The 12510-nt window shown below is 44.5% G+C and overlaps 2 protein-coding genes across 2 annotated transcripts; one reads left to right on the top strand and one right to left on the bottom strand.

Annotated features, from left to right (window-relative positions):
* Nucleotides 1-213: 213 nt before the first annotated feature.
* Nucleotides 214-6946, bottom strand: LOC141043025 (uncharacterized). Its single transcript, XM_073511942.1, has 6 exons — nucleotides 6852-6946; nucleotides 2894-3218; nucleotides 1583-2802; nucleotides 1184-1405; nucleotides 385-963; nucleotides 214-277 (listed from the first exon to the last, which is right to left on the bottom strand). The coding sequence occupies exons 1-6, from the start codon at nucleotides 6944-6946 to the stop codon at nucleotides 214-216; spliced, it is 2505 nt and encodes an 834-aa protein (XP_073368043.1).
* A 4-nt stretch (nucleotides 6947-6950) lies between these two features.
* Nucleotides 6951-8355, top strand: LOC109739398 (thiol protease SEN102). Its single transcript, XM_020298486.4, has one exon. The coding sequence runs from the start codon at nucleotides 7048-7050 to the stop codon at nucleotides 8140-8142; it is 1095 nt and encodes a 364-aa protein (XP_020154075.1). The 5' UTR covers nucleotides 6951-7047; the 3' UTR covers nucleotides 8143-8355.
* The last annotated feature ends 4155 nt before the right edge of the window (nucleotides 8356-12510 follow it).

The raw sequence follows: 12510 nt of genomic DNA, 5'->3' as shown, positions 1-12510 counted from the left end.
CCGAGTGACCCTAGAATCATAGTAAGCATCATCATCACCAGAATCACTAGCATCACAGCCAACAAACTCAACATCTAGTCTATCCAAAGGCAACATATAACATAAACATCCAAGACAGCCAACATTGTCAGGTTCTCACATCCATCCAAGCCAACATTTAAGATAAACATCCAAGTTCTCACAACCAACAATGGTTCAAAGCCAACATAGGCATCATATGTTCTGAAAGCCAACAAAGGCATAATCTAGTTGAAAGCCACCAATGGCATCATAGGTTCTGAAAGCCAACAAAGGCATAATCTAGTTCACAGCCAACACAAAGCCATCACAAGCCAACAAAGACAAAGGCACAGGAAATATGATATGTGCAAATGCTTTTTATACATTTCCTTTTTGAAGAAATCAGCCACAAAGTCCTCTGACTGCAACTTAGCTTTCACTATTGCAGAAACTGCATGATGGCAAGGCATAGAAGTCATATCCCATTTCCTACATCCACATGTTCTGTCCAGCAAGTTCACTGAGTAGGTGTTTTCTCCACTGGTCACTTGGTAAATGTTAGGACCAGCCATCAAAGTCTGGCACCACCTTGAGTTGTACTTTGTCTCCTCTAACATTTCAGCATAGGTAGGGCAAATCTCCCAATTTGCTGTCTCTGTCTTTGTTCTATTCTTGTTAAATTTGACCATCAATTTTGTCCTAATTCCTTCTATCATGGTCACTAATGGCTTGCCTCTGACATCTAATATCATTTTATTAAACACCTCACTGATGTTGTTCACTACCAGGTCAGTTTTGCAATTAAAATCCATAGCATGCCTAGCCCAAGTATGAACAGGTATTTTGTGAAGCCATGTCCAAGCAGCCTTACACTCTCTTTTCAAAGCATTCATTGCATCAAGGTGTTCATTCTCAGTATAAGAGTAGCTAGCTACATCCATGTGTTTCTTTAATTCATCACCTCTAAAACCAGCAGTTTGGAAATTCTGATAGATATGTCTAAGGCAGAATCTTTGTGGACAATTGGGGAAAACATGGTTTATTGCATTTAAAAGCCCCTGTTTGAAACAATGGGAAATAAAGCTAAGCATTGGTCCTATAAACAATGAAACAATGAAGCTATAGCAATATGCATATGAAACCATGAAACCTAGTGCAATATTGTATGAGAAGAGAAGTTTACCTTCTGCCTATCAGAGATGATGGTATAATAACCAAACTTCCCACTTTCTCCACCAAGTACATCTTTTGCTGTGTTAAGAACCAGGTCCAGCTGTCTTTGTCCTCTTTGTCAACAACTCCAAATGTTATAGGGTAGATATTATTGTTCCCATCCCTTCCTGTTGCAGCAAGGATTTGTTGACCTGTTGACAGCTTGATAAAACAACCATCTACCCTTGCAAAGCTGACAATTGTGAGAATATAGTGTATGTAATGTGAGCACATAAACAATTCACAACTTAGTAAATGAAATGTACCTATGAATGGCCTGCATCCATTCAAAAACCCTTCTTTGCAAGCACTTAGACAGAAAAAGAGGCCATGAAACCTAGGGTTTTTGCTTGGGTGCTCTGGTACATGCCTAGTAGTAACAATACATCTAGAGCCTGGGTTTGTATCCAATACAGCCTGCAAATAATCTCTTATTCTAGTGTATTGTCCTCTCTGATCTCCTTGGACAACCTTCAATGCTTGCTTCCTAGCCCTGTAGGCCATATGGGTGGACATCTCTATTCCATATTTCTTCTTCAGTGTCTGCATTATCGTGGTGACTGGTGTGCCAATATCAACTCTCATCATTGCCTCACACTGGTGTGCAACCCATTTTGCAGTGACCTTGGTGTTCTCTCCTACTTCTGGGCATGTGTGCACAAAATTTGCCTTCCTTATGCAAAAAGTAGTCTCATTTGCAACAACAGAAGCTGCAATAAAGAAAGGGCATTTTGCATTTGTGCACACAACTATGATGTTGTCATTGCAGTTTCTGTGGAACTCATAATTCCTATTCTGAGTTATGTGCAATGTCTGAATTGCTCTCCTAAACTGATACACATTGAGGAAACAAAGTTTTCTGCAAAACTGCTCCTCTGGGTTCTCTCTCTCCTCACTGTACCAGATCCTTGGCAAAGATCTCACTGATCTGCTCTTCCTTCCATTGGGCAGAACAAATTGTACTTCCTCAGCTCCATCATCATATTCCTGCTTCAAAACACCAAGATCTGGCTCCTCATCTGATGATGGTGCCCAAACATCCTCAAATCTCTGTTCCAAGCTAGAATGTGACCTCTCTGTTGGCCCTTTTCTAGCTTTCTTCTTCTTTGTAGGCACCTCTTGCTGCTCCACCTGCTCATCTTGCTCCACCTGCTCCTCTTGGTGCACCTGCTCCTCTTGCTCCACCTGCTCCTCTTGGTGCACCTGCTCCTCTTGCTCCACCTCCACATGTTGCCCTTCCTCATCTTCCTCATACACTTCATCCACATCAGTGTCTCCATCAAAATGAATGTGTGGATCCTCTCTTTGCTTCCTCATCTCATTAAGCCTCTGAAGATAGTCCTCATCTGCATCCAGATCTGAATCATCTTCAGTTAGAAGAATTGGTAGCTTCTGCTTAACCTTATTTACATGCTCAGCTGCAATCTTATGTTTCCTAAATTTGGCAATCTTTGTTCTCCTCTTCAACTCCATTAATGTCTCCAGTTCATCCTGCTCTGCTGCATTGCATTGGTCCATGGCAGCATTTGTATCCAGATCATGGTTTGTGCTCTGCTGTGTAGTGTAGAACTGCAATGGCTCTGGCGGACTCTGTATTATACTTTTTGGTGGTGATCTTAAGAGAACACCAGAAGGATTTACTACATACACAGGGTTCTCTCCTATATGGCTCAAAGGGAACCTGCTCCTCAACCAGATAGCCTGAGTTCAAATCTGCAGGTCTTGGATCAGTGCCCCTAACCACTATCAAGTTCACTACATTCTGATCATTGTTAGCAATATGGTCAAGCATTTCATCCACCTTATCATCATCACAAATTTCATCCATTCCTGTAATCCCCACACCAGGATCCCTCACAAAATACATGAAATCATTAAGCCCATATCCCTCTGTCTCTATTAGGGCAACCAAATTATAATATGTTATGTCTGAAATGCAAACTGATCTCTCCAAGTTGTCTCTGTCATGGAAGTGCATTCTAACTTCCCAAACATCATCGTTCAAACTACACACAAATAATTAAAATAGCTTAATTAACAGAGCACTAAAACAGAGCACCAATGTATTGTAAAAAATGCATAATTCCTAAAACAGAGCACTAAAACAGAGTAATCAACATTATGATTGCTACAATACAGTACAGTACACTCTGAAAACAACAAACACCTTCTGAAAACCACTGTCAAGTTCTGAAAACCAGTCAACTTCACTGTCAAACCAATGCAAACTGATCTCTCCAAGTACAGTACCCTGCTAACTACTCTGCTGACTACATCATCAACTAGCTACTCTGTTAACTACAAATCAACCACAACTAAATCACAATTAAGAGAGCACCAATTAACAGTGCCAAAAAACATAACCCTAACCCTAGAATCGATCTACAGGAAAAGGGAAGAGGGAAGAGGGAAGAGGGAAGAGGAAACTCACTAGATGCCGCCGAATGACGAGGCAATCCGGTGGCTCTCCGTCGGATTCTCCTTCACTTCCCTGGCCCAAGATCTTGCCGTCGCAAATTCGAGACAGTACTGGGGCTGTGGCTGGGGCTGCTCGTATCCGACGGCCAGCTAGGGTTTGAGCTCCCGCATATATCTCCCACCATGGACCATCGTCTCCAACGCCGGCAGACCCGCCGCAGTCGCCGCCTGCGCCGCCAGCCGTCGCGATGACTGAGAGGAGAGAGTGCGGGGGAGGAAAAGAGAGGGAGAGGAGCGGACCGGGCGGGGAACGACTCGAAGACTAAGCGGCCCGGCTCGAACCGGTGCGCCAGTGGCGTGTAACGCCGTCTGACGGCGTTGCCGTGTGAACAGTGCTGCCACGTCGACGAATGCGCCCCCTGTCATAAACGCACTTAAAACGGCCCAAACGAGCAACCAGTGTTTTTTGCAAAAAATTATGAAAAAATTAGTGCTTTTCGGCACAATTTCGTATATGTGTGGTTCCTCCAAACCTAGCCTGAAGTGTCGATGTTTTTTGCAATTCATTCTCATATATCTAAGCTAGAATGACCAGGAAGGAGGGAGTGATCGAACTTACGACCATTTGTGAAGCCGGGCGGAGGCGCGGAACATGTCGGAGAAGAGGAGGAAGACAAATCGACGCCGCCGTCTACCGCTGGCTGGAGAAGACGTGCTGCTACATGCTTGTCGGTGACGAATCCACGCGGGACGGAGAGCTCTCGAAGGGGGGGGAGGGGGGATAGTGACGGGGTTTGGGTGGTGAGTCGAAGGTGGCCATATCGGGTGACCGATTCAGCGAGAGGTGAGCCAATTTCTTCCGCCGCTTTTTCGGGAACGCGTGCGACCCGTGCCATCTCCCTGCTCGCATGAGCTCGGCCCCGCGTTCCCCTCCCCTACATTGGCCGAGCCTGGCTGAGAGAAAACTGTCGATTTGACCGTTTCTATCGGGTCTCGCTTGGAGGTGTTTTAAGAATCGTCCTATACAAGCCAAACAATAAACACATTGCCACCAAACATGCCAAATTTCCGTCCATGGGCCTGGTTCATGGGAATGCAAGGCGTCCTCCGAATCTCTGTGAGATGGGATTCGGAGGTGGGGCAGGCAACCCAAGAGACGGACGAAACGTTTGGTGATGCCGTGTGTGGTCACATGTCCGAGTGTGCGCGTACGGCGTAGTCTGTGACATGAAGTCACACACACATATGCGCGCTTTAAGGATCATCCTACGTACGGAAACCAAACAATAAACACATTGCCACCAAACTGGCCAAATTTTCGTCCATGGGCCTGGTTCATGGGAATGCAACGCGTCCTTAGAATTGCTCTGCTCTGGGATGGGATTCGGAAGTGGCCGACCCAAGCGATGCACGAAACGGCTGGCGATGCAGCGCGTGGTCACATATCCGAGGGTGCGCGTACGGCGCTGTCTGTGAGATGAAGTCACACACACACATATGCGCGCATGTTTCCGCCAGCGTGCTATGTCGCTTCACGTATCGAAACACCTTGACGACACATACTCCGTCTAGGATCGGCCTAATCGTCACATGATGATATACAGTGTACGAACACAGCCAGCCGGAGATGCAACTTTAGTAGGCACGAGCGCGGACTGCGCCCTTGTTGGTATCACACATGCTGACGTCGTGTGCTTCTTTGCGGTGTTGTTGCGCTGGATCTTTTCTTGGGCCAGAGTCCGCTTAACTTGTCTAGCTACGGCAGCCACTGCAATGATCGGTGGGTGGAGGATCTTGGTAACAGAGGCGACACGTAGCGCTACCTTACGGCCAAAAAATGTTGGTTTCCTTTCGCATGAAGCAACTAACCAATCGGTTGTGTCGTACTCCCTCCGTCCGAAAATACTTGTCATAAAAATAGACAAAAAGAGATATATATATATATAGCTAAAATACATCTAGATACATTCCCTTTTATTCATTTTAATGACAAGTATTTTTGGATGGAAGGAGTACTTCAGTGTTGTTGTTCTCCAAGCTGCACTTGCCAACCATTCATGTGCAAGTGCTTGGTTAATTCCCTGAGTTAGATAGATAGATAGTTTGTGCATGCTTGCAAGTTTTCCATTGCTTGACAACTTAACACCGTGCGAAGCCACGCATGCACCCATCTGTTGTTCCCTCCATCCGTTTGTTTGTCCTCTCCTTCCCCATATTTACAAACAATTCAGAAAATAGATGCAGCACAACACAACGACGTCTGAGATGTAGGTGCCCGGAATTAAATTCAGGTCTCAGTCGATGTGACTCTCATGCGTAAAGCTTGTTTTTCCTAATGCACGTACCTACGTACGTACGTACTGCTCGTTTTTGGCTGCTCTCCTTTTCCCTTCACAAGTCATGTACCAGAACAGAGACTGCTCCACTGTTTCTGAGAAATCCAGTTGCTTGCGACATCTATCCCGGGCGACTTAGAATCAATGCGCGATTCATGCGTAAAGCTTGCCACTGGACTGTACAGACGGTTCGATGACACACGACACGTGTTGAAAAAGTAATGGAAACCTAGCTGGTCGATCTATTGATGGATCGCCATCGACTAATCAAAATCACTCGGGCCGAGGCACAACACGCTTGCGTGCCCCCTTACTGTCTCATAGTAATTGCAAAAAAGATACTTGCACAACTAATGTTCAGTTATATTAACAAAGAAGCAAGACTGCATGCCTGTCCACGACTCCACGTTGCTGATTGTGGTCTTCCCTCTCCCTGTTGCCGCAATTCATATCTTTCCGGCGAGATATGAGTGATGATGCGACGGGAAGCTGATTCCTAGAAACAAGGGAGACACAAACGCACAATGCATCCTCAGTTAGATAGATGTATTTGCGCGTGCAGTGTTAACTTGTACGTACATGGCCGTGGCGTAAACGCCCCGCTACTTCTTCATCTGTCCGTCGTCTCGTCGTCCCACTCTCACTCGCTGCGTACGTACGTACGTACGATCGAGCGCACGCGCCACATTAATCCCACAACCTAACCAAGAAGACTGCGTGAGAATTCAGAATTCACGGCATCCACAACTAGTATGATGCGTATTAGTAGTACTAGTAATGGAGCATGAATGAATTAACCACCATTTTGATGTACTACGTACGTGGCAACCAATGAGAATGAGCAGTACAGTAGGCAGTAAGTTGTTGCCGGCAAGCAACGTGCACCTGAAATTGATTCTTGCATGTAACATATCCATCTTGCCAGTGTGACCACTCCTGCTCTGCTCGCCACCACTATATAAGAACCAGCTCATCGCCATGGCTACCACCACCACACCACACCCAGCCATCTCACAACATAAGATAGCTAGCATACACGAGTCCAGACCACCTAGCTAGCGTTGCCAGGTTCCAATCCTCAATGGCGAGGGCGATCGTGCTTGCGGCCACCATGGCCGCGGCCGCGCTGTTCATGCTGCTGGCCGCTGCGCCAGCGCCAGCGAGCGCCATGGACTTCGGCGAGCACGACCTGGCGTCGGAGGACTCCCTGTGGGCGCTGTACGAGCGCTGGCGGGAGCAGCACACGGTGGCGCGCGACCTCGCCGACAAGGCCCGCCGCTTCAACGTCTTCAGGGAGAACGTCCGCCTCATCCACGAGTTCAACCGCGGCGACGCCCCCTACAAGCTCCGTCTCAACCGCTTCGGCGACATGACCGCCGACGAGTTCCGCCGCGCCTACGCCTCCTCCCGCGTCTCTCACCACCGCATGTTCAGCCGTAAGGAGGGTGGCGGCGGCTTCATGCACGGGAGCGCTCGGGACGTGCCGCCTTCGGTGGACTGGCGGCAGAAGGGCGCGGTGACCGCCGTCAAGGACCAGGGGCAGTGCGGCAGCTGCTGGGCTTTCTCGACGATCGCGGCCGTAGAGGGCATCAACGCGATCCGCACCAAGAACCTCACGTCTCTGTCCGAGCAGCAGCTCGTGGACTGCGACACGAAGTCCAACGCCGGCTGCAACGGCGGCCTCATGGACTACGCCTTCCAGTACATCGCCAAGCACGGCGGGGTGGCCGCAGAGGACGCGTACCCCTACAAGGCCCGGCAGGCCTCCTCCTGCAACAAGAAGCCGTCCGCCGTGGTCACCATCGACGGGTACGAGGACGTGCCAGCCAACGACGAAGCGGCGCTGAAGAAGGCGGTGGCCGCGCAGCCGGTGGCCGTGGCCATCGAGGCTAGCGGGTCGCACTTCCAGTTCTACTCGGAGGGGGTGTTCGCGGGCAAGTGCGGGACGGAGCTGGACCATGGCGTGACGGCGGTGGGGTACGGCGCCACCGTGGACGGCACCAAGTACTGGATCGTGAAGAACTCGTGGGGGCCGGAGTGGGGCGAGAAAGGGTACATCCGCATGAAGCGCGATGTGGAAGACAAGGAGGGGCTCTGCGGCATCGCCATGGAGGCGTCCTACCCCGTCAAGACCTCAGCCAACCCAAAGCATTCTGGTGTCCATGACGAGCTCTGAAGTCTGAATCTCTCATCGATTATCTAACTAATTATTGGCCCCCAACATGCATGATCAGGGCATTATCGCAAGGGAAAAACAAATAAACAATCAATCGTATGTACCCATCACATATATTAGTTGCACTACTTAATTGTCATACATGTACTGCGGTTTCGACCGATTTGTATCTAAACGGTTTACATTATATATCCTGTCTTTTTTTGTGTGAAACCTTACCCGTATATTAAATAATTAAAACATTTGTACAATCATTATTTAAAGATTATTTTCAGATGAATTATGTATAAAGAAACCGATCTAAATCAAAAGCTACTTTTTTTAATGTAGACACATCTCATACTTTCATTGTGTGTGAACAAAGAGTATGCACGTGGTTTGTATTTGGCTGAATAATAATGTTAGTGGATGTTTACGCGGCACACTTGGTGAGGTGGAAGACTACATGTTGAGAGAATTATAGGTAGTGGGGATCAATTATCTATGTATACTAGCAAAACATGATCGTGCGTTGCAATAGGTACAACATAAATAATACTATGAAGTTAGAAATCTATTTTTTATTGAAAGTACTAAAAAACGCTACTCCGCCCTATAATGTAAGAAGTTTTTGCAAGTTATATTAGTTTGCAAAGACGTCTTATAGTATGCGACGAACGGGTTACCATGTGTCATTCTTTAAAACCAAATCACATTTAGCCTAGACTTAGGTCCTATACTCGGTTGCGTCCTCGACTGACCTTGGATGTCGTTGAGGCAGCAGCAATCTCGCGCGCTCCTTGCTATTAGAGGAGATGCTAGATTTGCCACAAGGAAATAAACACCGAAGCGCCAGTTTCAGAATTACAATCGATAATTGACGATGAAATGTTCGAGTGTACGGTGGACGACGTATGAAGTAGATGAAGGATGAAGACGTATGATTCCAAGCCACCGGGCTTCCGCCTCGAATTGCTTTACCTCTGCCTTTCCAATCACTACATCATTGAGTCCATACACCTGTCGATGAAGATGACTCCTCCTTTAACGTTGCCAAATCCTCCCAAGTGAAGCTAAGGTCCCTCCTGTCCCCGCCCCCTTTGAGTAGAACCAGGGCAGTAGATCGAATCCCATTCATAAAACACAATGAACTCTACGGAGATTGGATTCACTAGGTTAAACCCTTAGCGAAAGGTAGGTTTGGCGAGCGTGGGTACGTAGGTTATCTGCTTTTATTACTTCTTCGTAGGAGTCTTAGCCACACTACGCACACATGAGCAGGAAGCCCATAGGGGAGTCACATGGCCCATTCAACAGTAACGGGCCGGCTCACTCGCGCACACTTCAAAAGGAAAAAAGTGAAAAAGGGGCCTTGTGTGGGGATTCTAACCGTGGTTTCCTAGATAGATTTCAACAGTGCTAGCCACCGGGCTAGCGTTGGGATTCTATTCAAGTAGTAGGGCGGGATGTAGTGGAGGCGAAATGAGCCCGGGTTTCACTGGTTTTTTTTTCTTCTTTCTTCCGGGATGTTTCTTTTCTCTTCTCCTTTTTTTTGGTTTATTTTGCTTCCTATTCGGGTTTCATATTTTGGTTTTCTTTGTTTCTTTTGGTTTTCATTCTACATTTTTTGTATATGTCAACAACATTTTTTTAATACATGTTTAATATTCTTCCAATACAAATTTAACATGTTTTAATTCATAGTCGACATTTTTTCTATACACATTTTTAAATTTTTTAAAATGTTTGATTAACATCTTTCAAATTAAAGTTTAGCATTTTTTATGTACATGGTCAAGATTTTTCCTATACACTTTGAAAATTTTCAAATGCTTGATTAACATTTTTCAAATACAATATTAACATTATTCGAATACAGTGTCAACATTCTCTATATGAATATTTAACATTTTTCAAATGTTTTATCAACATTTTTCAAATGCAAGATTAACTTTTTTAATGCATGGTCGGCATTTTTCTGCACATTTAAAAAATTTCAAATGCTTGATTAACATTTTCAAAATATTTTTCATTTTTTTAAAATGCTTGATTGATATTTTCATATAACTGATCAAAAAAATCATCATTTTTTAATACATGGTCAACATGTTTTCTATAGACATTCAACATTTTTGAAACGCTTGATTGCAGCCAGAGCTGACTTTGTGTTGCCGTGCCTTCAGCGAGAGCTGACTTTGTCTTGCTTGCAGCGAGACATAGTCGCGCCCGTCGACCTGCCTGCTAAATAGTTTCACCATCTCTCCAGGTATTCTTCTCCCAATTTCCTATTCCGTGTGTTTAGGGCCAGCCCACGGGCACCCATCAACATGGGCTGGACCATAGCACACTGTTTCGTCCATGGTTTTGGCAAGCTTTCAATCAGTTTCTTTTCTACATGTTTTTCCCTGTTTGTTTCACTGAGTTTGGTTTTGATATTTTTCTTATTTTTTAGTACTTAATTTTTATTTTCCTTATCTTTATAACCAATTTTAATTCGTGAATACATTTTAAAAGTTTCTAAACATGCTTTAAATTTTCTGACATTTTTTAATTTAGGAATGTTTTCAAAGTTCAAGAACATTTGTAAAACAATTCAATATTTTCAAATTCATGAACATTATTAAATTCCTGATTATTTTCTTAAATAATTGAACATTTGTATTTTATAAATGTTGTTTAAGATTTACAAACATTTTTATTTTATTTTTTTGAAACATTTATAAATCGACACTGTTCTTTTATCGTCTCTTCTACTCTAATTTTCCCCTTCTCCCCGCTAGATTAAGTGAGCGCTTGCCCCTCTTGGAGCCTACGTATTGATTGCTTGCCATCCCCGCGTGTAATGCACCTGATAGGAGTTTTCATTTTTCTTGTGAAATCACTAGTTAAGGCATACATTTTTTAACCACGTGACATATATAGTAAGCAATTCAAACAATTTTAAAAGGCATACATTTTTTTAAGGATTATCCTCAAACTCGTCTGGTGATCTGAGTCAGTTATCGCTACCAAAGAGCTTTGTTTGCATATAAGGGATGGGAGGTTGGTTGTTTTCAGTTTTTTTCCATAGATTTATCTTTAAAAAAATAAAATATCCCGTGAACCGTGCGTCCAAATTATAAACCATTTTCATCATTGCATTCTTGCGTCAAAAATCTTTAAAACTAGATTCCATGCTCAAGGCTTCAATGAAACTTTTTCACACGAATGTGTGCTCCCAAAGTGAACTAACATATGCTCCTAAACTATGTCAACATATGCTCCCAAGTGAATTAACTTGTGCTCCCGTAAGAGGTGAAGCACAATTGTACTGACCTATGCCCTCAAACTGTACTAACATGTGTTCGCAAGCTATAATAACATGTGTTCACAAAATTGTACTATTCTATTATGTGTACTAACTCGTGCAACTAAACGGTACTAACTTGTGCTTCCCAAGTAACTAACATGTGCTCTCATTCTTGAGGGGGCAGACCTAGAGGGATGAATAGTGGCTATAAAGTGTGAATGGCCCGTCTAATATATCGTTTCATTGGAATGCAACTCAGCCATGTTCACTAAGTTTTTTGGACAGATTAAAATATAAAAAACATTACAAAAACAAAATATTCTTGAATTTTTCAAAAAATATTTTTTTGAAAATTGTGTTTTTTTAAATATATAGAAATGTTAACATTTTCATAAAATCACAAATGTTTGTTAAGTACAATTGAAGTGTTCATGATGTTATTTTAAATCGTGAATTTAAAATTTTCTCATGATTTTTTTAGAAACATTCACAATTTTGGAGAGTACTAGCAATTTCTTTATAAAATCTTAGCAAATTTTTAAGATGTTCATGCATTAGGCTGAAGGGAGAAAAGCAAACCATATAATGAAAAGGCTCTCCAATTCCCTGCACCCCAACACTAGGAGGTACTTAGACTCCTTTAGCAAAAGTAAATTTTGCCTGACGAGCAGCTCCGACAAGACCTCGACGGAGCCCTCGCTATGGCTACCTTCGGTGGCATTGGCGTCGCCTCCTGTCGCCTTTGTGTTCGGTGAGGGACAGGCTTGAAGGAATAGTGTTAGGAGGGATCGAGGTGGCTGACGAGTGGGGCAGCTCGAGGGGCGTTGATCGAGGATTTGGGTGCTTGTGGTAACACACCGGGATAGGTCGGGTGGAGAATAGTAATGCTGGAGGTTCGTTAAGGAAAAGAATAGGAAGTAGAGAGAGTCTGAAACGTTGTTTGCAACTTACGAGTGGCTATGGTGGGTAACACTGTGCAGCTATTGTTGGGGAACGTAGTAATTCAAAAAAATTCCTACGCACACGCAAGATCATGGTGATGCATAGCAACGAGAGGGGAGAGTGTAGTCCACTGTAACATCCCAAATTTTCAATTTGGA

The sequence above is a fragment of the Aegilops tauschii genome, chromosome 3, assembly GCF_002575655.3.
Source record: "Aegilops tauschii subsp. strangulata cultivar AL8/78 chromosome 3, Aet v6.0, whole genome shotgun sequence".
NCBI classification, from domain to species: domain Eukaryota; kingdom Viridiplantae; phylum Streptophyta; class Magnoliopsida; order Poales; family Poaceae; genus Aegilops; species Aegilops tauschii.
This window is presented reverse-complemented; position numbering and strand designations above follow the sequence as displayed.

Coding starts and splice junctions, on each gene's coding strand:
- LOC141043025 (XM_073511942.1), bottom strand. CDS start 6,946: ATGGCGATGAGCTGGTTCTTATATAGTGGTGGCGAGCAGAGCAGGAGT. Junction 3,219..6,851: donor CATGCAAGAATCAATTTCAG/GTGCACGTTGCT, acceptor ATTTGTGTGTAG/TTTGAACGATGATGTTTGGG. Junction 2,803..2,893: donor GCTATCTGGTTGAGGAGCAG/GTTCCCTTTGAG, acceptor AGTATAATACAG/AGTCCGCCAGAGCCATTGCA.
- LOC109739398 (XM_020298486.4), top strand. CDS start 7,048: ATGGCGAGGGCGATCGTGCTTGCGGCCACCATGGCCGCGGCCGCGCTG.